We start from the raw sequence: 26,142 nt of genomic DNA on the forward strand, positions 1-26,142 counted from the left end.
CAATGGGGACAGACACTTTTTAATGGTCATTTGTTTTTCTCATAAGGGCCTCCATATGAGGTAGAAGTATAAACAGTTCCTCATAACTACCCTGTGGGTCAGGTGGTAAAAATAGTTATACATATATTGGACACCCTATATATTATATGTATATGTATATATATATATATATATATATATATATATATATATACATATACATAGGGTGCCCAAGTAAGTCGACACCATATGGGAAACTTTTTTATTTTTAGTTTTATGAAAAAATGTTCTGCATGTTATAAAACCTAAAATATATTCATCAAATATTAAACTTTTTCAGTCATATACGCGGTTTGTCAAAAATATGAATTGTGGATATTGTTAACTCTTACATAAAATTCATTTTTTGAGAAACCACATATACCTTTTTATAAAGAATAATTTTTTTCATAAAACTAAAAATAAAAATTTTTTCCATATGGTGTGACTTAATTGGACACCCTGTATATATATATATATATATATATATATACTGAGAACTTTACAAGACTATAAGGATATAATAAGGGTCTTCTAACATTAATGGCACACATTTGCTATATTGTGCCACAGATATGGAAAATTAACAAACTTATAGGAAATTCAACTTAGTTTGACTTCTTGATGCTTTTTATAATCTCTATGGTTTGTTGAGACATTCTAGTAATGTAGTTTTGGATCTTCTCTACCCAAGAAACTTTTAACAGTCTTATATAGCACTACACTTCGAAAGCCCCAACGCATTTTACATCACTTTTATTCACAGTCCAAGGCACATGTCATAACAGGGATGCTTTTATATCTGGATGTAGTAAATACATCAAAAGAACCTGCAATGGACATATGTAATTTGGTTCTGTCAATACCTATTTGTGTTTACAATTCCAAGTTGATCTCAGAATTCTTTTAGACATATTCACTACATTCAGATATAAAAGCTTCAAATACTTTTACGATCTCCATAACATGTATGACATATATCTCTTGTGCCTTATATCTGTTATATTCTCTGTACCTCTACCATAATACAGCCTCTGGATAACACAAGATTGTTCTTACTGTTTCTGTTAATAGAACTATGTATGTACTACCAAAGTTAAAACAAATGTCAATTAATTTTTTACTTATTTTCATATACGTCCAGATTAAATTCAGTTTCTGTTTTCCTTCATATTTAGCTAAGTCACAAATTTAACTTTTTTAAATCTAACTATAAATTCATTTTATTTGAGATTATTTACGAACAAGTGAAAAGTTTTTGCTTGAAAGTAACCAACCTATTATAAAACTTCCAACATTTAGATCTTTAGAGTGATATATGGTTTGAAAGTTCATTTAGCTCTTTGTATTAGTAAAAAATGATTTCTTTCATGTCTAAAAAGTTACATTTGCAAATCTAACATTGAAAAAGGGGGAATAAAATGCAGAAGTTAATTTTTTTCTTTATTTGTCCAAGTTTAATTTACAGATCACAAATAATGCAATGCAAGTAAGTCCATTAGTTATTAAAAATACATTGATACTCCAATATTAATATATAAAAGAAACAAAACATATCAAAATTATTTAAGTAATGGAGTCCAAGCAGACTATTTCTTCTTTTGTGCCTTTTCTGCGGCTTTTGTGACTTTTCCAGCGCTGGGATCTTTGAAGGCAACGCTCTTGATGACTCCTACTGCAACTGTTTGCCTCATGTCACGGACAGCAAAACGTCCAAGGGGTGGGAATTCTTGGAATGATTCTACACACATGGGCTTGGTGGGTACCAAGTTGACAATGGCGGCATCACCAGATTTGATGGCTTTGGGATTTTCTTCAGTGGTTTTACCAGAACGACGGTCAACCTTTTCTTTGATTTCAGCGAATTTGCAGGCAATGTGGGCTGTGTGACAATCGAGCACAGGGGTGTATCCATTTGAGATTTGACCAGGGTGGTTGAGTACAATGACTTGGGCAGTGAAGTCTGAAGCTCCTCTGGGTGGGTTGTTCTTGGTGTCTCCAGCTACATAACCACGACGCAATTCTTTAACAGAGACGTTCTTGACGTTGAAACCAACGTTGTCACCAGGTACTGCTTCCTGGAGTGCTTCATGATGCATTTCAACAGATTTTACTTCAGTCGTCAAATTGGCTGGAGCGAAAACTACAACCATACCAGGTTTCAATACACCAGTTTCAACACGGCCTACAGGTACTGTTCCAATACCACCAATTTTGTAGACATCCTAAAACAACACATTGAAATTAGACATCTTTAAAGAAACAAAAAATTTGAAAAGTGAAAAATACAACATCAGAAAAGATTAAGCCTTATGATAAAATCAGGTTTTCATTCTAGTTTGGTCATCATGAAATATATGAAAAAGAAACAGTTAATTCATACTTACAATTACACTATGTAAATTTTAGGTAAAATCTTTTATTATATGAACAGAAAAAAAAAAACATATGAATAGAAAAAACAAATAAGTGAACGGATATAAAATTTATATCAATGAACTCTGCTTCACTTACTGATGATTGTACAATAATTTGATTGTCTAGAAAACATTTTTTATGTAATTTCAATTTAAAATGTCTTATTTTTAAAAGCCAGTGAAACAACAAATGAAACTAAAGAAAACCATTTAATATACTAGTTTAATTCTAACCGATGTTGCATTAGTTATACAAAATATGTTTCAAGAAATTAACAGATGTTCAAATAAATATTTTAAAATTTTAAGTGTTTAGCAGGTTTAGATTTGGTTACATTAGGTTTGTTTAAAACTTTCATTAGGTTAAGTTTAGTTAATATAAATTAAATTTTTCAAATCAAATTGTTAGGTCTTTTAAAAGTTAAAAAAATAGCAACAGTATACAATGTACATAAAATTTTATAACCTACATTAAAAAAGTTATATGATTCAAGACAATTACATATTTTTAGCTTTTCACAATTTTTTTGAATATTCTATTACTTTTTTTTTGATTTTTGGACACTTACTAGTTTACAGCAAAGAAAACATTAAAATTTGAACTTTACTTTTAAAAAACACAAAAAATTAGCCATTTTTGAGGTATCCCTCTTAATAATTACCAAAATAATATTTTAAATACCTGGAGTGGAAGACGGAGGGGCTTCTCAGTTGGACGAGATGGGGGTAGGATAGCATCCAAAGCCTCAATCAAGCACTTTCCTTCAGCTTTACCTTCTTTACGTTCAATATTCCATCCCTTGAACCATGGCATCTTGTCAGATCCTTCTAACATGTTGTCCCCATGCCATCCTGAGATTGGCACAAACGCAACTGCAGCTGGGTTATAACCAATCTTTTTGATGTACGAGGATACTTCTTTCTTGATTTCCTCAAAACGTGATTCACTGTATGCTGGTTCTGTGGAGTCCATTTTGTTGACACCAACAATAAGTTGTTTTACACCAAGGGTGAATGCAAGAAGAGCATGTTCACGTGTTTGTCCATTCTTTGAAATACCTGCTTCGAATTCACCAGTACCAGCTGCAACAATAAGTACAGCGCAGTCAGCTTGTGATGTACCAGTGATCATGTTCTTAATGAAATCTCTGTGTCCAGGAGCATCAATGATGGTTACATAGTATTTAGCTGTTTCGAATTTCCATAGAGCAATATCAATTGTAATACCACGTTCTCTCTCGGCCTTAAGTTTGTCAAGTACCCAGGCATATTTGAATGAACCTTTACCCATTTCTTGGGCTTCCTTTTCGAACTTTTCAATGGTACGTTTGTCAATACCACCACATTTGTAAATTAAATGTCCAGTAGTAGTAGATTTACCAGAATCTACGTGTCCAATGACGACGATGTTAATGTGAATCTTTTCTTTACCCATTTTGATCTATAACAAAAACAGTAGTGTAAAAAATGTGAAATACTAAATTTAAAACATACATATAAACTAACATGATTAAGACTGTTCATGGAACATACAATATGAAGACCACGTTCAGGTTAACCTGAAAATTTTGCACAATATATTTGTAGCAGCACCACAGCAGGTGCTGTGGATATAAAAAAACTGAATATTATGAAGAATACATGTAGAACATGATGTGACACAAAGAACAATCTACTCTTCTATAAGAGTAGAATGAAATGAATTATCGGAATATGTGATGTAGATGAGTTATTACAAAAGAAAGATTAACCGGCATTTGGAAAAATAGAAATAAGAGTAAAACAGCAAAAGCAATACGGCATTAGATGTAAAATAATATGGGAAACAAAGTTGACAAATACAAAAAAAACTACAGGCCAATCACCCTTGTTATAATTAAAAACCAAATTTTTAAACATCACCAAAATTATTCTACAAACAATTTAAATAATTTTCACTAAAAAACCGGCTGAGTAAAACAATAAAGCCGACAACAGGTGGATATCCTGCACATGTATGACCTGAAGAACATGACCATCTCATGTAGATCCTATCTTTATGATAAATGTAATATTATAACCGACAAATTATCCTAAATTTTATAAAAGAATTAATATTTGTAAAGAAAATCTAATAATAAATTCAATTTAAACCAATTAAAGCATATGGCCGCCATTACCGAAGTACAATGTACACGTGGTGAGCAAAGGTTTTTGCTAAATTTCTCGAAAAATACATATAATTAGAATATAAATAATATATAAAAGCTTGTACTTACTGTTTGGAAATAAAGTAAATGCAACTGTTCGAAATTAAACTTAGAATAAAAGGAACACTACTTGGGATGTAACAATAGGCACGAGGTCCACACCGTACGACGAGCAAATTAAAAAGGAAGATAATCTCAACTTGCGCTCTGTCTTCACTTTTCATTCCTTCTGGGGGTTGGATGTTTGACATCACTTCCTTTTTACTAGCGACATCTACCGATAAGTTTAAAATTTCGCGCCATTATACGAATAATTAGAATGAAAAGGATCCAAATAAGGATAACTTAATTGTTTAGGACATTATCAAGATGGTAATGATGGTATTTGAAATTTTGCAATAATATCGATAGATAAACTGAGCAAGAAAGAGAGCACCCCATGAACTATGCAACACCTAAAACAGAAGACAAAAGTTAATTGTTTCAGATGCTAGGAGAAATATTTTATTTATAAAAGTTAATATTTAATCTACCTAGATGTATAGATGTAAGGTATATATATTATGAGTAAATTCAGGCAATTTATACAATACAGTATTTTCAAAAGCTAATAGAATATATGCAAAATGTCACAAAATTTAGAATGATAATTATATTTGACTTTCATTAAAGTATTCCAACTCGATATAATTGTTTGGGGTCATATATTTCAATCGAATATTTAGCTGCACAACTAGTTTTAGTTGATCGGAACTGTTTGGAAGTGAACTTCGTTATCTGGGTGCACTATTATTCCATATAACGGATCTTTTAATTTTAGATGAGTTATATGACCGTCGCAGGTATTAAAAAGTATTGTGTTTAAAAATGACATTATCACTATAATAAATAGCTAATAAATCAACATAAATTGAAAATACATCAAAATAGAATCTATTGTAGTATCACGTCCTCTCTCAGAATCTATACTTGCCCTTTTGTAGGATTACCTTTAAAATAATTGATAAATATTATATGAATATAATTAGAGGAATACAACTTAATCATTTACTTAATTCTAACATTATGCAATATTACGCAATTTAATAATTCATTTAGGTCTTGTCAATTTTATAAATAAATAGAATTTCTGGAAACAAAGATTAATTTTGTTTTTTATTTATAATATAGATATGATGGATATCCTTATTGGATAAAATGTATATGATATTTGCTCTTCACATTCATATTTACTATAATTTCGTTTAAAAATTCCTGACATATTGCGCAATACCATACATTATTCATAAAAATACCTACATGATGCACAAAAATCAGTTTTACTTTTTAAATAATAACACGGATGAGAAACACTATTACCATTAGTATTATTATTGTTTTCGTGTTAATGTACTCTCGGATTTAAAATAAGTAGTGCGTCTAGGAGTTTAGCATGTTTTAAAAATATAAATGTCTAAAGATTTATTTTTAGTTCACTAGACCATAGAAGATATAAAAATATTTACTTCCTGGAGATTTTTTAGCGGCAAACAAATTTGTCGTTAAATTGTTAAATTTAATATTAAAGTGATTTTCGTCTTTAAGGCAAACACAGGATATCTACAAATCGAGATGTTAGATATACCTACTTACAATAAAATTCCAGGATAATTCGCATGGAACTCTGGTAGTAGGACCAGATTAGAACTACATTTAAAAGAAAACCAAATCAGAAGATAGACAGGCACGTAAGGATTAAATGAAAATATGTTTTCAAAAATAGAATGAATGTGATCTGAAAAGAAGGAAACCAATAATATATTAAGTTGACCAATAATCCATAAATGAATTTTTAGGATTTACTTGCATCAACGCTACAAAGAAGGTTTCAGATTGGACAGTAAAAAGAACAGATTAAATTATCGCCTAAGGCAAAAACAATTTATAAGTGTAAAATATGTACCAATACTTAAAATTTATAAAAATGAGCAATAAGTTTAAGTGACGTTTCATAAAAATCTTCTATAATTCTGTTACAATTCTTGCTTAAAAAAATATTTATTCGTAGTGTGGGTTTTCACCATAGTTGTTTTGTAAAGATACATGTGTCTCAGATTTATAGGCTGCACTCTGGAATTACTTCTTTGCGTTTTGTTTACAACAGTGGTAGACATTATCGAAGGCGATGAGGCAACAGTCGTAACTATCTCCTGCTAATTTATGACGATTTTCGAATTGTTCACTAAGAAACACACAATGTCACCATGGATTTCTTTGAACACGATGGAGTCAATATTTTATCCTGACCTCCGAGATCCCCAGATTTATCCCCAGATCTCCAACTGAATACGTGTGGGACATGCTGGGTCAGAAACTCCTTAATTTAGAGCACGTTCCTAAACCTTTGTTGGGAGCACTTTGGGAGGAGTTAATTAGAGCATGGAACGAGATAACTCAGGAGAATATTGACGACCTAATCAGAAGCGAGACCAGGCACTTTTAAGAGTGTGTTGAGGGGTGCATCAACATATTATTAATTGATTTACCCCGATAAGTTATTTCAATTAAATTGAAATTTTATTCGTTCGGTTATTTTGCTACCCAGTAAAATTGTACCAAATATTTTCAAAATATACTAATTTATAATGGGTTTTCGGATTTCTATGTCACTCAGTATGTGCATTAAAATACATTTTTATCAATTTTCTGCTGATGCATTAGGAACATCCCTTGTATATCAAAGTAGTGTGAAACTATATTCGGTGATGGAATCTCTCGCTATGTTCGTCGCTCACAGCGCCAAAATTTTCTGCATAAAAGTCCAAGAGTGAATCCAGAAAGTGTCTTTTTAAGGACATAATGCTCCACGGGGTTTTATAATTTTGAATGAGTTTTGAAACTAGTTGCCCATTGTCTTCCGTTTTTGTGTTACCAAGAAATTCAGTAGCGACTTCTTCAAAAAACTTCCGAGCAGGTTTTTTAGTCTCAATTAAAATTTTCTCAACTCCACGACCCTTTATACGCTCCCTTATTTGAGGGCCTATAAATCCTAGTCAAAGTGATGTTAATGACAAGTGGCGAACCCGGAATATATTGATTAAAATTAAAAAATCAAAATAAAATAAATCTACTTTACAAAATGTAATAAAATGGAAATTGTAGAAAGACGTTGTTTTGAATAAAATCTAGTGTGTTCTTAATAACGAAAATAAGGAAGTCTGGGTTAAAAAAGTCCATTTTATTTTAAAGTGATCTTATAAATAATTATAAACAGTAACATATTTAATATTTGGTGGAAGCCTTATTATTATCAATACAAAATTGGAATCTTCTGTTCATAGATAGCACCAATCTCCTCATGTTATATTTAACAAGCTCCTCCCATGGCTTGTTGAATTACTTCCCATAGTTCAATTCTATTCCGTGGTTTAAGGTTTCGTTCTTTTAATATCTTTGTCTACCTGCACATTTTCGATGGGCTTAAGGTCTAGACTCTGGAAAGGCCACGGAAGAACATTAACATGAGTTTCTTTCAACCATTCTCGAACAATTCTACTAGTATGCACCGGAAAATTGTCATGTTGGAAGATGAAGTTGTTATTGAGGAATCTCTGGATCACTGATGGCAACATTATGTTATGTCAAGAATATGTTTTCTATGACCTATGATTTCTCTGCCTATAAACTCTTATTCGACCACTACTATATGATCGAAATACTTTTTCATAAGAAAATCCAACGTTAGACCAACAATTGTCTTCACGGTTTATGAATTCACTACAAATCGCAATTCGTCTTCCCTTGTGATCCACAGCAAAAAAAAAAGTTTCCTTGCAGCTGTACAAATTATCAATTCACTTGCTTTAATCCCTCTACGTGCAGTGCGAATGCTGCCCGGAAACGCTGTCTCTTCGTCAGCTTTTCGAGCTGTGGTAAAAGGATCTCTCAGATAATGTATTAAAACCTCATCTTGTTGCTCTGTGGAGATCGTCTGCACCCTTAAACCGCTCAACCGTACTATAAAGTGAAAATGATCCCATCGTTGTTTGATTTTCCATATATACATATGGCTCACGTTCAAATTTGCAGTAACTTGCCTTAGTGAGCAATCTTCTTCGAGTTTGGCAATTGTTCTGATTTTTTCGCGCGTTATTCATATGCATTCTATGCATTTTTGATGTGTTTAATAGCTTTTTATTTTATTTTTCAATACGCGAGTGAAAGTGAAAGAACAATTTACAGATTTTTAAAAAAAAAAGGAAAGAAGGAAACATTACTGGAGGAAACGCCCTTCGGAGAAAAGTTCATTCGTTCTTTTTAAACAAGGAGATTCCTACATTGGATACAATATTAATAGGCAATAAGAGATAATAATTTTCCTCACTTTGGACGAGATAAGTTATTGAAATTACTTAAAGAAATCGGTTTATACTATGAAAATCAAAGAAAAAATCCTATATTGAACGATATAGAAGAGATTGTTTGTTGGCGAAGGCAATTAGCTAAATACAGGCATTAAGTTTCTAAACTAAGTATTAATATATTGGTTGTTGTATTTAATTTCTTGAAGAAAATTATACATAATTTCAAAATTTCACCTTGTAATATTCACAATAGACCCCACATAATATAGTTTGTTAAGATCACGTTGTTAAGGAGATTTTAAAAACATAAAAATACACAGGTGTTCCATTAAAAATAAATATAATGCACTATGCTATACACGTCTAATTCATCTTGTACATTTAAATTTATATTTAAAAAGCGCATAGTTGACATGTACCAATGTTTTTTATAATAAGGAGACAAACAATTTTATTCCATAGGTGGATTCCACACTTTAACTTGAAAATTTCAGCCTGCATTATTCATAATAGACCAAACATGATATAGTTTGTTGAGGAACTTTAAAATATAAAAATGTACAAGATGTTCCATTAACAAAAAAGCTTTTGAAGTATGCTAGGCTTGCGTTAGTCACCCTGTACATTTAAATTTATGTTTAAAAAGCCCCTATAAGTCGACGAGCTTCAGCATTTTTTAAAACTAAGTCAGAAATAATTTTATTCTATAAGTGATTTCCACCCTATCTAGGAATGATAGCTCGCACAACTTTTTTGTTCTATTTCTTGACAATTGTCTTGTATACTGAACATTTCATTATCCTCTAATTCGCTTCACAATATATATTATCTAACTACTTGGTAAAACAAACAAGTCTGCCAAATTTCCAGGCTATACTTCAGTTTCCTCAATCAATCCATGTTTTTACCTTGTTTAGGCTTCTGCCTCTTCAAGGAAAGGGTGCTCCTTTTTTATGGAGCCAAGGGGTGTGGTAAACGTAAGGGTGATGTGCGTGTGATGTTGTAGTGGTGGAGTGCTAGATAACTGGGGTTCAGAAGGTGGCGTATTGTGATAAGGAGCGCACAAGAGGAACTGTTGGTGAGCAAAACACGGCAAGGGGAGGTACTTAAAGGTGTTACCAGCAATACTAGGAACGGCTTTTAATCAGCGTTTTTGGCTTGTAGTTGTTAGCTGCGATATTTTATGGGGATTGATTATAATATAATTCTAACTGATTGTAATATTCAGTTTCCTGTGGATTTAATCATTTTTAAGCGTTTACGGTTCACTGTGCGACGGTCTCGTGGAAAAAAGTAAATATAATTGACTGGCTCCAACACAAAACAATATATAATCCGACTATGCTTAAAACGGAATTATTACGAATTGCAAGGTAACATAAATCGTAGTATAACAAATATGTCATTGACAAAATAGCAAGAACAAAAGGAATAACGATATTAAATTTGTCACCTTATTATTGTCAAACTAAATCCAATAGAGTTAATATGGGCTCAAGTATAAGGTGAAGGTGAAATGGCCAGACAAAATACAATTTTTAAACTGAAGGATGTCAAAAAACTTTTGTTAAATTCCAGAAAAAACGTTACGAAAGATAACTGGACCAATGCCGTAAATCACGAAAAAACAGGAAGAATGATTGTGGACTTTTGATAATAACATTGAAGAACTTTGTCAATATACCTATAATCATTCCAATCGGGCCGGACAACGAATTTTATAGAGAAGATGAGGAAGAGATGGAAATCCATCATTTCTAATTAAAAAGTTTTTAATTTATGCACATTGCTTAAATGTTAGATAATCAATACGCTTTAACATTTTTATTTAACAAATAAATCTGTCTCTTCTTGATTCTCCAACACTGACTCATAATTTTCATACCTATTAAGTATATAATCCATTGGTTTGTATTGTCATTTCTATGTGAATAGGGTGGACTCTTTGAAAAATAGTATCTAAAACTATATTTCAACAGGAGAGGAAATTATTTTGAGTGATTTCAATTTGACTACTTTACCTGCTTTTTATAGATTAGTGAAGAATTGCATTTGTAATGAGCTGCCAGTTGAAAACAAATAAATAATAAAGACTTCGTGATTTAACAACTAAACAGACCACTTTAGATTTATGTTAAATACTAAAAAACTAATTTCCATTGTAAATATGTACAATCAATGTAGTATTCATTAAGTTACATAATTGGTTCATTAACTGAATTTCACGTTATGCGTATCACAGTAGTTTGCATAACGCATATCACAATTAGTTCGGATAGTCAAAGCCCTTCTGTATTTGTAACAACAGTCTCGAAAATCCCCAGATCCTTAATGATTATATGACGGAACGAATATGACACTTGAAACAGAAACAAGAAATGAGGAGCAAGAAAAGCTTGTTAATTTTTCTAACTCCTACTATATCAATAACTTATTTACTAGCAGCAATGTCTTAAAATCAAGTGGTATGTTTATAAACATTTTTGTCCAGAACATAAAATAAGTCGAAATAACCAAAGCTCTAAAAACAAAATAAAAGAAACCTAGTATGGATCATCTTTTGTAAGCCAAGATGGAGTACGTGCATGCAATGTTAATATCTTCTTAATGTGCCACGCGCAATTTTTTGACGTAGACAGCTCCTCTGTATATATCTATGTTGTGTATCGTTAAGTGTACCAATATATACGGGACCTACAGTTTAACGTTGGCTCTGAACGACTAAGAGTAGAGGAGCTTTATTAGACAGATTATGACTTCTGTGTTTTGTCAATGCCTTCGAAGTGGTGACCTCGGCAATAATTTTTGATTTTGTAGTGAGAATCGAATCACAAAAGGCTGACACACTCACTTGGGCCGCAAGTGTTAATATAAGAACAGTCAAATTAGGTTTAAAAAGACGTAATATCCTGCGATATTGTCTAAAAGTTTACATTCCAGCCACTATTTTCGCTCTATTTTTTACTTATATTTCTTTTACTCACTTCGTAGTTCTAAACATGAGCAGATGATCTGCATTTATCTTACAGTCTCTGTTTTACCTACTACTAGTTGATTTGCGGCAAATACCACAAGACTAGTATTTAATTACATCTAAACCTAAATATAGGCCTGTCTGATGAGAGAAAAAGCTCAAAATACGTATAATAGAAGAGCAAATCGGTCGAGACATAAGCATTTCTGTTGTGTGTTCTTTGTAGACAATTACAAAAATAATCACATTGTTTTTTAAAGCTCAATTCTATCCTCTTCTCTAAATAATTTAATTATGCAACTCTTAATCTGATCTACAGCAACTCATTTACTTAACGTAAATATTTAGATTTCAGTTTAATTTTATTATTGTGTATTATCCTTCAGTTGTATTAAAGACACACGTATGATTTTCACACTCACAGTATTAGATTGAGATGTTTTAGAAATTCTTTGATATTTTTTTCACTTTTTACGATAATTTTTTAGGAGGGTTAAGATAAATTTAAAGAATTTTTGTAGTATTTCTCCATGGTTTACTATATCGTTTAATTATTTAGTAAATTAGGAAGTCAGTTTTTATATTTTTATGATAAATTGGCTCCTTGTAACTAAAAACTTTTAAATACTGTATTACGTCGTCTCAATGGTTTAATTACATGACATGTCTGACTTCGTTGTGAGGAATTTACTAAGTTCATGGTTTTCTCATTCATTGTTTCGTTATTCTAATATATGGATTGACTATTGACGACGTTATATTCTATTATATTTGGTGCTGCCCATTTTAGAGGGATTTGCTTATTAGCAGTAAGAATTTTTCCCACCGACCTTTGTTTGTGTATATGTTTCTTCTTTACAAATCCCTCCAAAAGATTTTGAGTAATATATTTATTAAAAAATATAACTCCGCCTCTGATAGTTGCTGGGTGAATTGAGTAGCTCTGTAACTATCGATAACGATAAAGGGTGAGTGTGTAGCTAGTCAACACCGACCGGTGATAGAGGATACGGAGATAAAGGTGAGACGGAAAGGAAAGCAACTGGGACATCAGAAAGTAAAGTGGTGAAAGTTAAAGGATAAGGATTTGACAATAGTCTTTAAGAGTAGAGTACTGAAAGAGATTGAGGGAAAAGATAAGGTAAATGACTGGTGGGAAGCCAACAGTAAAGTTGTGGTACGGGTGGGAGGGGAAGGGCTAAGAAAAACATCTGGTAAAGGGCCTCCTAGAGACAAAGAAACTTGGTGGTGGAACGATAAGGTGCAGCAGAAGGTTAGAGAGAAGAAAGAGGCTAGAAACAGGTATAGCAGGTCTAAAAGAGAGGAAGATAAGGATATATACAAGGTGGCAAAGATGTAAGCAAAGCGCACTGAAGCTACTGCTGAGGAAAGATCGTCTGGACAGCCGTATGAAGAGTTGGAAACACCCGAGGGGATGAAAAGGTTATACAGCATTGCTAAAGCAAGGGACAAGTCATCAAAGGACTTGACACACGTGCGGCAGATTAAGAGTGTGGATGGAAGAGTGTTAAGAACCGATGTTGAAATAAAGCAAAGATGGTATGAGTAGGACCTGATGGAATACCTGTGGATATTTGGAAGGCTCTAGGAGAGAAAGGGGTCGATATTTTGTGGCGAATGATCAGTAGGATATATGAAAAAGAAAGGATACCCAATGCATGGAGAAAGAGTGTGATAGTATAATTGTATAAATGAAAATTTGGGAGAGAATAAACAATATCATAGAGCCTCAACAGAAAGGATGCGATAAGGGCTCCATGGGCTGTAAAGAACAACTTATTATCGACTCAGTCATTTCTAACCAGGCATACACCAAAAAAAGAACCTTTTTTACTGCCTTCATTGACTACAAGAAGGCCTTTGATTCAGTGCCGCATGAATGGCTTATGGATATTAAAAATATATAAAGTCGATGATGATCTAGTGACCCTTTTAAAGCATATAATGGCAGAGTGGAAGACTAAAATTCACCTTCAAATACCTGATGAAACCAATATCGAAACTGAAGATATCCCAATTAACCGGGGCCTTTTCCAGGCGGACTCGTTGAGTCCACTTTGGTTCTGTTTAGCCATGAACCCACTATCTCAGCTACTGAACTCCACTGACTCAGTCTTTAGAATGAAAAATAACAATACTGTTGTGACGAAGCTTAATCATCTATTGTACATGGATGATTTGAAATTAATATCTTCTATTCGAAACCACCTAGATCAGATGCTAAAAACTGTAGAAACTTTCTCAAATGATATCAGTATGCATTTTGGACTAGACAAGTGCCGTATACTAAATATAGTCAGAGGAAAGGTTCAGCCCGGAGGTTTCGATATGCAAGATGGACAAAACATCGAGGCAATGGGTGAAAATGATATGTACAAATATCTCGGAGTAAAACAAGCGCGGAAAATTGACCATAAACAAATGAAAACTGAACTAACTTCGGAGTTCGTGCGAAGAGTAAGACAATTAAATCGGTCATATCTTAATAGTAAAAATTTGTTTAAGGTATTAAATACGTACGCCTGTTCCGCGCTGAGCTACTCATTTGGTATTATAAAGTGGTCAAAAACGGATATAGAGGGTCTTCAGCGGAAAGTAAGAACACTTCTCACAAAGGCGCAAAAAAATCATCCACGCAGTACAGTAGAGAGAACAACATTACCGCGGTGTAAAGGGGGAAGAGGACTTATGGATATAAGTGAGCAATTGGATAAACAAATTGCTAATTTAAGAACTTATTTTCAGGTACAGGCTGAGACATCTACTTTACATCGAGCAATTTGCGCAGTAGATGATACAACGCCGCTTAAACTGAGGGAACAAGAAATGCGCATAAACCACCTGACTCAGCAAGAAAAAATGCGCACCTGGATGAGTAAACCTCTGTATGGGCGACATCTCAATGAGATCAGCCAAGAATATGTCGACAATACAGCGTACAACTATTGGAAACATCATTTCCTACTTGCCATTCAGGCTCAGGTTATTCCAACTAAAAATTACCTGAAATATATTGTTAAAGATCCTCAAGTGCAAAATGACAAATGCCGATATGGATGTCAAGCCCAAGAAACCATCCAACATCTTACCGGTGGCTGCCAGGCATTTGTCGGTAATGATTATAAAGAACGCCATGACTCAGTAGGAAAGATTATCCACCAAGAACTAGCTGACAAACTGGGACTTCTCCAAACCGACCATCTTATTATCAATACGTCCCTGACAGAATGCTTGAAAATGACAACTACAAGCTATACTGGAACCGCACTGTGTTTACAGGCCAACCAGTGGCGTATAATAGACCGGATCTCATACTAGTTAATAAACTTACTAGGCAAACAACACTTATTGATATGGCGATACCCAACACCAATAATTTACTTGTTAAATACAACGAAAAGATCGCCAAGTACAGAGATCTAGAAATACAAATCAGGAGACAATGGAGAATGGAAAGTACCCAGACACTACCCATTATTCTATCTACTATTGGTGTTATTCCTAAAAACCTCCTAGAGAACATAAAACAAATGGGTCTAAATAAACATGCAGAAAGACAAGGCCATACAGAAAGCAGTACTCCTCGCGACGTCCAGATGTGTACGAAAATTTTTGAGAGATACTGCAACATACCCACCCTAGGTGACAACAAGTCACCTAGGGCTCGATAACACGGAAAGAGTCCCACCAGAACTCAATCCTTTTGATACCGTAGGTATCTGGGATGAGTGAATTTTCCCCTTAGAGGGAGTGTGAGCCGTATGGCTAAATCTGGGGTTGATGATATTTTTGTTTCAGAGATTTAACGAAGTTAAAGATAAAGATCATAGAGGCAGAAAGTATAAAGATCATTTTCGGATCAGCATACCTCCCATATGATGATCCCGAACCATCATCAACAAGGGAGTTGGATCAGCTAGTGAGAGATTGCAGAAAAAATGTGACTCATTCATTGGCTGTGATGCGAATGCACACCATCGGACCTGGGACAGTACACACACTAATGAAAGGTGTTATTACTACAGTTTGTTATTTAACATGATTTAGACGTACTAAACGTAGGAAAGAAACCAACTTTCGTAATTCACAATGAAAAGAGTTAGTAATTATTAGTACAACACTGGCCACAACTTACGTGGTTGGAACTGTTAAAAAATGGCATGTGTCAGATGAGGTGTCTTGTTTAGACCATCGACACATCTGTTTTGAAATAACCGGCAATGAGTCTATCGAGAAAACTAGACCAATTAAGTTAGTAAAAAATAAATATTTTTTCGTCACAACTATATAGACGGGTTTGACAGATGAAATGTGTAGTATGAAATATTACAGAAATACTCTCATCTAAGGATTCATCAATTTTTAGTGGAACTATTTTTATATAATCAAAACCCATTATTTTGCTCATAACTTAAAAACTTTTCTAGTTAGAGTTTTGATGTCAACAGACAACTTTTTTGAAAAAAAAAAGATACACAAAATGGGGCATGCTAAATTAAAGTCGGTTAATAAACAAAAAAGTTATTGCAAAATGAACAACAAAATCGCTGTTAATTAATCTTTAAAGAACCATCTTTCCAAATATTTCTTAGCCTTGAACTAAATTCTACGGAGTTATTGTAAATGTTTATAAGCTTAAAAAGTGCTATTTATTATTAAATCATTTTGTGTACATAATTTTAATTTTTTTACTTCTTTTCCACAGGCCTTTGTAGAACGTCTTAGCGAGGAAAATAAGCCCCTGAATTATTGAGATCCATTTAGTCAAATTTTCTGGGCAGGTCTAAGAAATTAGCTCATTTTTCAAAAATCTTATAATCAAACTAAATTTCGCAAAAACTATTCAACCGATCTGACCCATCTTTTGCACACAATTCAAAAACGATAAGGCCCTCAAGTTCGGGTACATTTAAACAAATTTTAATAAATAATAAAAAGTTATTAACAATATTCAAAAACAGCGATTTTGTTGTTCATTTTGCAATAACTTTTTTGTTTATTAAGATAACTTTACATCTATAAGGCCATGCAAGTTCGTCTTGCATAGCATATCTCTTGCCTAGCCTGATCTGTTTACATCAGAGCTATTTTTGAGATACCACATTAACTGTTGCCAACAGAAGAAATATATCAAAACATTAACTAGATATTTCTAGATTAAATAGATATTTCTCTTGGAAATTCAGTCAATCATTAAATATATTTAAATATAAATCTTAAATTATTACTTCCAATAAATAACATTTACACTTACACAATAAGGTTAATTCCAGAAATTTCCAAAAGGAATGGAACTTTGGTGGAATAACACTCTTGAAAATCAAAGGACAGAAGCTAAAAAATTTCGCTAAAAGATCAGTTGAGTGGGCGATTATCGCAAAGCTCTGATTGAATATAATGAAGAACTGAGAAACAAGAAGAGAATCATGGAGAAGGCATTACGAGGAGATAGAGCAGTCCGCAGAAATGCCAAGGTTTCATAAAGTTCTCTCAAAAGATCCTCAGATAAGTATTCTCTAGCTTCAAAAGGTGTCAGGTGCAGGGTGTACTTTCCTGAGTCTCAAACAAAGGTGATACCAATAGATACATGGCAACAAACTGGAGGAGAGCAGAACTTATGCAGAAAACTGAAGTGTGGCAAAAGTGGTGAATCAGAACAAAATCAAATGGGTAATAAACTCATTTGAGCCCTATAAATCACCGGGTCCAGACGGGATTTGTCCAATTCTTCCTACAGAAGGGAAATTACCTTGATATGTATGATATTGCAAGCTAGTCTAGGACTGGGGTAATATCAAAAGTATGGATGGTAATAAAGATGGTTTTTATACCTAAATCTTCCACAATCCTGGAATGGATATCATGAGGGAATGGAAGATGAACAATAAGCCGATTGGCTGCAGCACGACAGGTTTATAACAGACGGCTTGCATAAAAAAAGTCTTTCTTCAACTTTAAAAAGTCAAGAACTTTGTAAAATTTCTACTTTCAAATTTTGTTTGGTTCCATACGAAGCTAAGAAAATTTCTATACATATTTGTGTAATCTTGAAAGCATGTCTCTTTTTCGATCGTTCACATTTCCAATATTTTTTTGCACAACTAGTATATGCTCTTCATAGAACTTTTAGATAAAAAATAATTTTTTCAATACATTGGAATTACACACAATGCAATTTTATCACTTGGAACAAAAGTATAAAAGGAAAATAAAAAAAAAATAATAATATGAAAATATATTAATATAAAAATATTTATAAACCCTTTTTAAGGCACTATCCTTTGGTTTTTTTTAATAAAAACCCAAATATTGCCTAGAAATCACAACCAGTACAAAGTTAACTCGAATATCTAAAAAATACAGATAAATTTAACATATTAACTTTAGAGAGATCATTACAAATACTTTAACAAAAGTACAGAATATAAAAAACAGACTTTCAAACAGTATTTTGTATAAAAACGTTCACTGGTAAGACAATAAACAAAACAACTCGAGTATTGGTAAGACAAACATTAAGTGTAAATAACAAATTATTACAGTTCAAAATACTTACACTATTCTTATTTATAGTTAAATTATTTAACGTATACAATATTTTATTCCGAAATAGAATTTTTTCTTTTTAAAACATACTTTCCATTATATCTTTCATTTGCTTCTATGTGTCCTATTCGCAAATATCGCCTTATCTTTATAATAACAACAGGGTATATTAAATGTACCTCTAACAGTCCAGAAAGAGCCTCAGCTACAAAATCCTTTGGTGCATAGCCGACCGTGGAAGTGCCAAAAGCTTTGTCCACGACCGAAAAAAATCTGGATCCAAAGAACAAACTCTTACTGAGAAAATATACCCAAAAAGATATAATGGCCAAAATATTTGTAAATAATATGGTTTGTTCTACATTTGAAATTTCATAAAAACCCTAAACATATAGACTAATGTAAATAATAAAAGTATTTTTAACAGTTTTGTCAAACACTGCAGAATATAATCTATTAAATGTAATTAACTAAGATTTGCAAATATTATTATAAGTTTACCTTAAACATCTCTACAAATTTTGATACATGATATGTAAATTTAACACAAAAAGGCATCAAAAATATTTTTATTTTAGATTCATTTGTATACCAGAAACACATGACACATTATATATAATAAATCCTTTTTAGACGTTAACTTCTCGATTTTATCTCACAACACACAAAAATAATAGAACATTGAGTAGACGTTAAGCTTTTGTCAGTAAAACATAAACTAACATTCGAAGTTAAAACATAATTTGGAAAAAAGGTGGAACCTTCTTTATGGGCGACGGAAAAATGGAACCAGTGTTCATATGAAAAGGCTTTCAGACTATTGCACTTCCAAAATAGAGTTTACTTCGTCCAAGATTTTTGACGTTCTTTCTTTGGTTGGACCAATCATCAGTATTCTCCTAATAACGACTACTAGTCATTCTATAACACAACTACGAATGGAACCTCGTCCATATATGCACATTCCATGTTGACGTGACTTAAATAAAAACAAAAACATGAAACTAACTTGACAAATAGAAATAAAAATGGTTAAATCTTGAACGGGTCGATGATTCTAAAGGACTATATAACATCACTATAAAACTTGAAAACTGGAAATTTAATATAGTACAAAGGAAAGAGGATCTGCTTGTAACAACTCAGGAACATCTCTCACACAGGCGGGATAAACACTTTCGACAACTCATAAACCAAGAGTGTAATGAGGAAGAATGGAAGTCAGGAGATACAGAGGCTGTTCCGTAAATGATATCTCTGGAGATGCCTTCTGATGAAGAAATATGGTTGGCTTTAAAAATTACGAGGAATCTGGCTGCAGATAATGTAATTCTGCTGAAGTGCTTAAACCAGACGAGGATACGAAGATTTGTGGAGTCATACAGTGAGTTTTGAAATACCGATTAGAGAACGGAAGTGGAGGTGACTTGGCCACACTCTTAGGAAAAAAGGTAATATGCTACTGAAAATAAAGATTCAAGTTGCAATCCCAAACGAGCGCGAAGGGGCAAAGTCGGCCCCAAGGTACATGGAAGAGGCTAATTGATAAGGAAACACAGAGCATTAGGAACACTGGGGGCAAGCTGAGAAATCTGACTGGGCATAGAGACGATGGCAGAATCACTTGGACTCTTCTCAGGAAGTTAAAGGACATACGTCAAATAAGCTAAATTTATAACAGATGTTGAGATATCTAAATCGTTGTCCTATAATTTTCTCTATGCTTGTCTTGCTTTTCGACTGTAATTCTGAGATAAAGATTCTCTACGCATTTTTGCAGATTATGCCAACCGCCAGGGTTCGTAATATCAGATGCTAAGCATTCTACAACACCAGAACCATTAAAATGTCAGTTTACAATTTCATTTCAACAGTTTACTGATAAATTTCTGCATAATTATCTTCAAAACATTAGTATATTCGGATGCATAAGAAAAAATGTGTTTCTTAAAAAAAAACTCGCTTCAAAAATAAGATTGCTGTATATTAATCAGTATAAAATATACCATTTTCTCGTTCGTGTGTGTCTTGGTAAAACACGAAATATAAAGGATAATATTGCTGGAGGTATTTTTAAATCAAGCAGTAATGATCTTTTATATTTAAAGAAGTTAATTAACATTTGTTTATTCCGAACATTTACAATGTGGCCACTTTTTTGCGACCAAAAGGAAAACGTTTATAATGTCAAAGGATGAAATAAGTATAATCCCAAAATTATTTTAGGAATAAGTTTAAACATTAAGAGATAATTTCAATATATGCTAACTAAACTAAGAAACACGACACATAATTTTGTTAATTGAATCTTTCATGTCTAAATTCCCTGTAGTACATTTCGTTATCACCAAGCAAATAAGATCTGATTAAAGATTTCAATAGTCTCGGCAACATGACACAAATATTAGAATGTTGGTATTTAAAATTAGGTACAATCAAAAGCAAGACAGATATAATGGTAGTCAAAATATTTGTAAATAGTAGAAATGGTCTCTTATTTATGTTTGTTCTACATTTGAAACATGTAATAAAGGATAAAATTTCATAAAAACCCTAAACATGTAGACAAATGTAAATAAAAGTATTTTTAACAGTTTTCTTAAATACTGCAGTATACAATTTATTAAATGTCATTACCTAAGATGTGCAAATATTATTATAAGTATACTTTAAACATCTTTAAACATTTTAATATATCATTATGTAACATTTTAACACAAAAAGGCATCAAAAATATTTTTATTTTAGATTCATTTGTATACTAGAAACATACTATAGATTATATTTTTAAATCCTTTTTTTAAATTGATAAAACAACTCTCTCGATTTTATCTCACAACACACAAAAAATAATAGAACACTGAGTAGACGTTAAACTTTTTTCAGTAAAAAATAAACTAACATTCGAAGTTGAAACATAATTTGGAAAAAAGGTGGAAATTTCTTTATGGACGACAGAAAATGGAACGAGTGTTCATATGAAAAGGCTTTCAGACTTTTTAGGCTTTTTTTTTTTGTTATTTCTCAGATTGGACCAACCATCAGTATTAATAACGACTACTGGTCATTTTATAACAAACTACGAATGGAAATTCGTTGTCCGAGAGCTTAATGAGGAAGAATGGGAGTCAGAAGATCCAGAGGCTGATATCGCAAATGATATCTTTGGAGGTGCCTTCTGATGAAAAAATAAGGCTGGCTTTAATATAATAATTTAATAAGCACAGAGCATTAGGAAGACATGCGGCAAGCTGAGAAATCTGGCTGGAAATAGAGACGATGGCGTAATCACCTGGATCCTTCTCAGAAAGTTAAAGGACATAAGTCAAATAGGCTAAATTTATAATAGCTATTAAATATCTAAATCGTTGTCCTCCTTTTATTATATTTTTCTCCATCCTTGTTGTCTTGCTTTTCGACTGTAATTCTGAGATAAAGATTCTCAACGCATTTTTGCAGATTGTGCCAACTACCCGAGTTATAATACCGGATGCTGACCATTCTACAACACCACAACCACTGGGATGTCAGTTTAAAATTTCATTTTAACATTTTACTTATAAATCTCTGTAAAATATTTTAAAGATAATTTTTGTTTCATTGGTACCTATTGACAAGCGCATGGTATATTCGGATACATAAGGAAAAATGGGTTGAGCACTAGATGGAAGTGCAACATCTTTTCTCTCGTCTCGTTTCCATTTAGGTTCGCATTTAAAACGCCCATTAAGAAATTTCGCTTCAAAAATAACATTGCTGTAAATCCTTATTGATCAGTATAAAAAATACTTTTTTTTGTTTTTCGTGTGTCTTGGTAAAATACAAAATATATCTATTGATATTTAAAAGCTTGTAATCAAGACTATTAACAGTAGTATAAAAATGTCCACAGTAGTTTTTTTTTAAATTCAGTCTTAATTTCTTATATGCATATTTAAAACTTAATGTCCTACAAAGTTTTTATATTTTGAGAAAAAAACTGCAAATTTGTTTATGATTTTTTTAAGGTTTAATACTGAATCAATTGCGACTTATAAAAGGTGTTTTTTAGAGATATAGAAGTTTTAAATTAAAAACACTAATTCTAGAGGTATTTTTAAAAATAGAAATTTTTACAACCCACAGCAGATTTGTATTCAGCACTGTTGAGCATCTTATGATGGAGGGACTGATGACCAAATGAATATGTTCGCCATATTGCACAAAGTTATGTGTTCATCCCCTTTAGAAGATTTTGTGGAAATATCTTGATTTGCGGGCTTAAAAAATCCAACTCAAAATAGAATTCCTCATGACCACCGAACAGGGCAGGGCGTACATTCGGTGAATAGGTCAAAAACTAGATTGTTGTTGGTGTGTTTTAAGGATCGAAGGAAACTTTGATCCTTACTTTTTCAAAAACCATACAGCTAGAACATTACAATCAATGATGATATAAAGCAATGATCATTATTTTTTTCCTGAACTGAATGGCCTTGATGCGGGGTAGATGTGGCATCAATAAGATGGCGTAGTATGTCACGCAGCACGTGCCATAATTGATTTGTTGAAAGAAACGTTTGGTGAGTGCATAATTTCGCGAATTGGTCTCCAATATTATGCAATTTAACGCTGCTGAATATTCTCTGTGAGTTGTGTAAAATTGCTACTCTACGCTGATTATTGATGACTTAGAAGTCAACAGTTGGCGCATTTTTATCTATATGGTGCCCAAATGATGCAAAAAGTGAACTGTTTGCCTCGGTGGCTCCATGCACCGCCGACATAATAAAAAACTGTCAAAATTATCTATCAAATAAAACTAATTCCGTGACAATTATCACAATTTACAAAGTTATGTACATAAAAAAACACCCAGTATGTGTAGTCAAGATTGATCAGATATAGTGTTTTTTTGATTTTTATACTTTTGAAAAAAATTAAAGCATTAATTCAATTTATATTAATTTAAAACAATTAAACACATTATTAAATAAACGATTCTTAAAAATTCATGGCGTGTGTCTAAATTTGAAGCATTTTTTCTCAGACAAGTACAAATGTCATGGATAAAATATTCAGTACTTAAATTATTCCATCTGTTATACTTATATCGTTTTTAAAGATTTTTCCACGAAAAACACCCTTATGCCAAATAAAAATTTAAGTACTGCAATATTAAATGTGTAAAATTTTAATATTTTAAATTTTGACTTTGTAGAACGGTCAGTAAATTAAAAATTATACTGAAATTTTTTCAGTACCTAATAAATCCGCTATCTAAACATTTACAAAAGAACAGTTTGGCGTCTCCGTCTTGTCAACTATTTTATGGTGTAAATTAATCTATGATCTATGATTAAACTATTCAAAACATGTATGGTCAGGAATAACACATGCTAGTAACTTGTACATACCAGCTATTGTCTTCTAAATGTGTGTACATTAACGATAACTAGCGTGCATATAGTTGATTGAAAAGTAGATTGCATAACTTTTCGTGCTAGTAGAGTGGGAAAGAAAGGTAGTATGAATGCGTGCAAAATCCAAATATGGATATGAATACTGAAAAGAAATGGGTAAACACTCTTAACACTTACCCGCATGCCAGTAGCTGGCAAGTTGCCTCGTAGAAGTTTTCTACGGAGTAGTTTTGAATTGACAATGATATTTGCGTAGAACAGATAAATCTCGGACAAGATAGTAGTACAAGTTATGCTGTTTTCACAACTTATGATTTATTTTTATTCATAATATTTCTAAATGGTATGTGTATATATTAACGGTAGCTGGTATGCCTGAAGCTAACTTGCAACTAGATTACATAACTTTTCGTGCTAGTAGAGTGATGAAGGAAGTTAGTGCGCAGGCGTGGGAATCCAATTGACTGAAAAGGAATATATGTGAACGTAATTGACAGCTATACGTGTGCCTTTAGCACACGTTCAAGTTGCCCATTGAACTTTTTCTATAAGGAGGTTTCGCAAACAATGTTTGAGAACTAATATATCTTAAGCGATATTAGATGAGGATATCAGAAAAGAGTACAGATGCTGTTTTCACAAATCAGTGATCTATTATGTTGATTTATATTATTTTTCATTAATTTTAAATAGCAAATCGGGTATTAACAATGTGTAACAAGACGGGGATACCTCTGTGTCCTTCTTATTGCCTAAACATATGTACATTATTATATACATTATTATCAATCTTTTTAGCCTTGTACTCTTTGTCTAAATACAAAATTAAACTAACGTTGCTGTTGATCTGCTTTTAGTGGTACTGTTATCTGAATTATTACTTGTCGTGCGCTGTTCCCTGTACCAAGCATTCATCTCGTCGGAGAAATGTTCGGAAACCGCTAGACGGTCCAACTCCAAACTGGTATTAAGGAAATTATGTAAAGTTGTAGGGGTGCCACTACAAAAAAACGGTCATTTTTAATTACTGATCATCGTCATTATCTCTATGCCTTTGCCCACATTATGTACGCAATCAGAATCTTTTTAAGTCTGAGGTATCCAGTTCTGATTTCTTTTCATACAAATCGATACCGATCATTTGTTGAGGAAGGTTTAACATTTTCTAATTGAAAGTCTGACATATCCAGGTCTGATAATATCTTTTTATCTAAATTTTCTTTTTCAAGGTACCTTTTAATCGCGTATAAACACTTATCGTTGCTATTTCCTATACTGTCGTAGTATTTGATCGTCTTGGCTCTCATATCGAAAATTGACATACCAGTACATGCTCAAATGTATAGGTATGCATAGGTATTAAAAGCATGACATGATGACCACCTGGAATCTTTTCCTCTTTTAATAACCATATTCATATAAAAATTAATAACTTCATCTTAAGCCAATTTAATCCTGAAAATGTTAGCAGGGTTTGACATGTAATTTTTAAGTCATATTTTATACTGAGGACTTCGTTAGAATCACCCTTAGAGGCTCTGCTCAACATTTTAAGTTGATCATCGGACAAAGATGGTAGTTCTACTTCTTTCGTTTCCGGTAATGGTATTAAAGCTTCTTTAATCTTTTCAGAGCATTTTTGATTTTGTTAGAAAGTAATTCGATATGTAGATCTTTGTTAATTTTTTCATGTTGTTGAGAACAACCCACGAGCTCGTTACCTCGCAGCTGCGCGTTGTTGGTGATCACTTATCCAGTATAGATAAAATTGTAATTCAAGAAATAGTTAATTCAAAAAAATTCCTATAATGCCAATAATGCTAGCTGATTTCCCAAATACAAAAAGTAAGTATTTAATTATTTAAACTAATAGGTATTATTTTAAATAATTGGATAGGGGAGCACGGGGCACGTTGAAACACGGGGCACCTTGAAACATTGTTCGTGTTTCAAATTCTGGCGGGTAAATGAGAACCTGTTACTATCAGTGGCGCTTCGGTCGACATCAGAACTAGTAATCTTTGTTTCGATATAATCTCAGTTGTAGTTTGGACACGGATGAGGAAATTGTGTTTCTGTGTGACAAAACTTAATTTCACTTTTGAGTTCTTTAATGACCTTTGCAAGTAATTCAGGATTAACGCCAGATTCACAAGTCTTACGCAAATCGCCAATGTCTCCGGTTCTAACCCAGTACATAACAACCTCGATAATTCAAGTAGACTTTGAAAA

At 32.6% G+C, this 26,142-nt stretch overlaps 2 protein-coding genes across 4 annotated transcripts in view; both read right to left on the reverse strand.

Annotated features, from left to right (window-relative positions):
* Nucleotides 1–1,448: 1,448 nt before the first annotated feature.
* Nucleotides 1,449–4,853, reverse strand: LOC140452227 (elongation factor 1-alpha). Its single transcript, XM_072546351.1, has 3 exons — nucleotides 4,694–4,853; nucleotides 3,118–3,876; nucleotides 1,449–2,243 (listed from the first exon to the last, which is right to left on the reverse strand). The coding sequence occupies exons 2-3, from the start codon at nucleotides 3,868–3,870 to the stop codon at nucleotides 1,608–1,610; spliced, it is 1,389 nt and encodes a 462-aa protein (XP_072402452.1). The 5' UTR covers nucleotides 3,871–3,876; nucleotides 4,694–4,853; the 3' UTR covers nucleotides 1,449–1,607.
* Nucleotides 4,854–18,184: 13,331 nt separating this feature from the next.
* The window catches only part of sstn (stepping stone), a 38,009-nt gene continuing 30,051 nt past the window's right edge, over nucleotides 18,185–26,142 (reverse strand). For all 3 annotated transcript variants that reach the window (XM_072546358.1, XM_072546359.1, XM_072546357.1), the window contains exon 10: nucleotides 18,185–24,910. In XM_072546358.1, coding sequence (XP_072402459.1) covers nucleotides 24,736–24,910 — 175 coding nt within the window. In that variant the 3' untranslated portion in view covers nucleotides 18,185–24,735. The remainder of the gene's footprint in view (nucleotides 24,911–26,142) is intronic.

This window comes from Diabrotica undecimpunctata, chromosome 10 (genome assembly GCF_040954645.1).
Source record: "Diabrotica undecimpunctata isolate CICGRU chromosome 10, icDiaUnde3, whole genome shotgun sequence".
In the NCBI taxonomy this organism is placed as follows: Eukaryota; Metazoa; Arthropoda; class Insecta; order Coleoptera; family Chrysomelidae; genus Diabrotica; species Diabrotica undecimpunctata.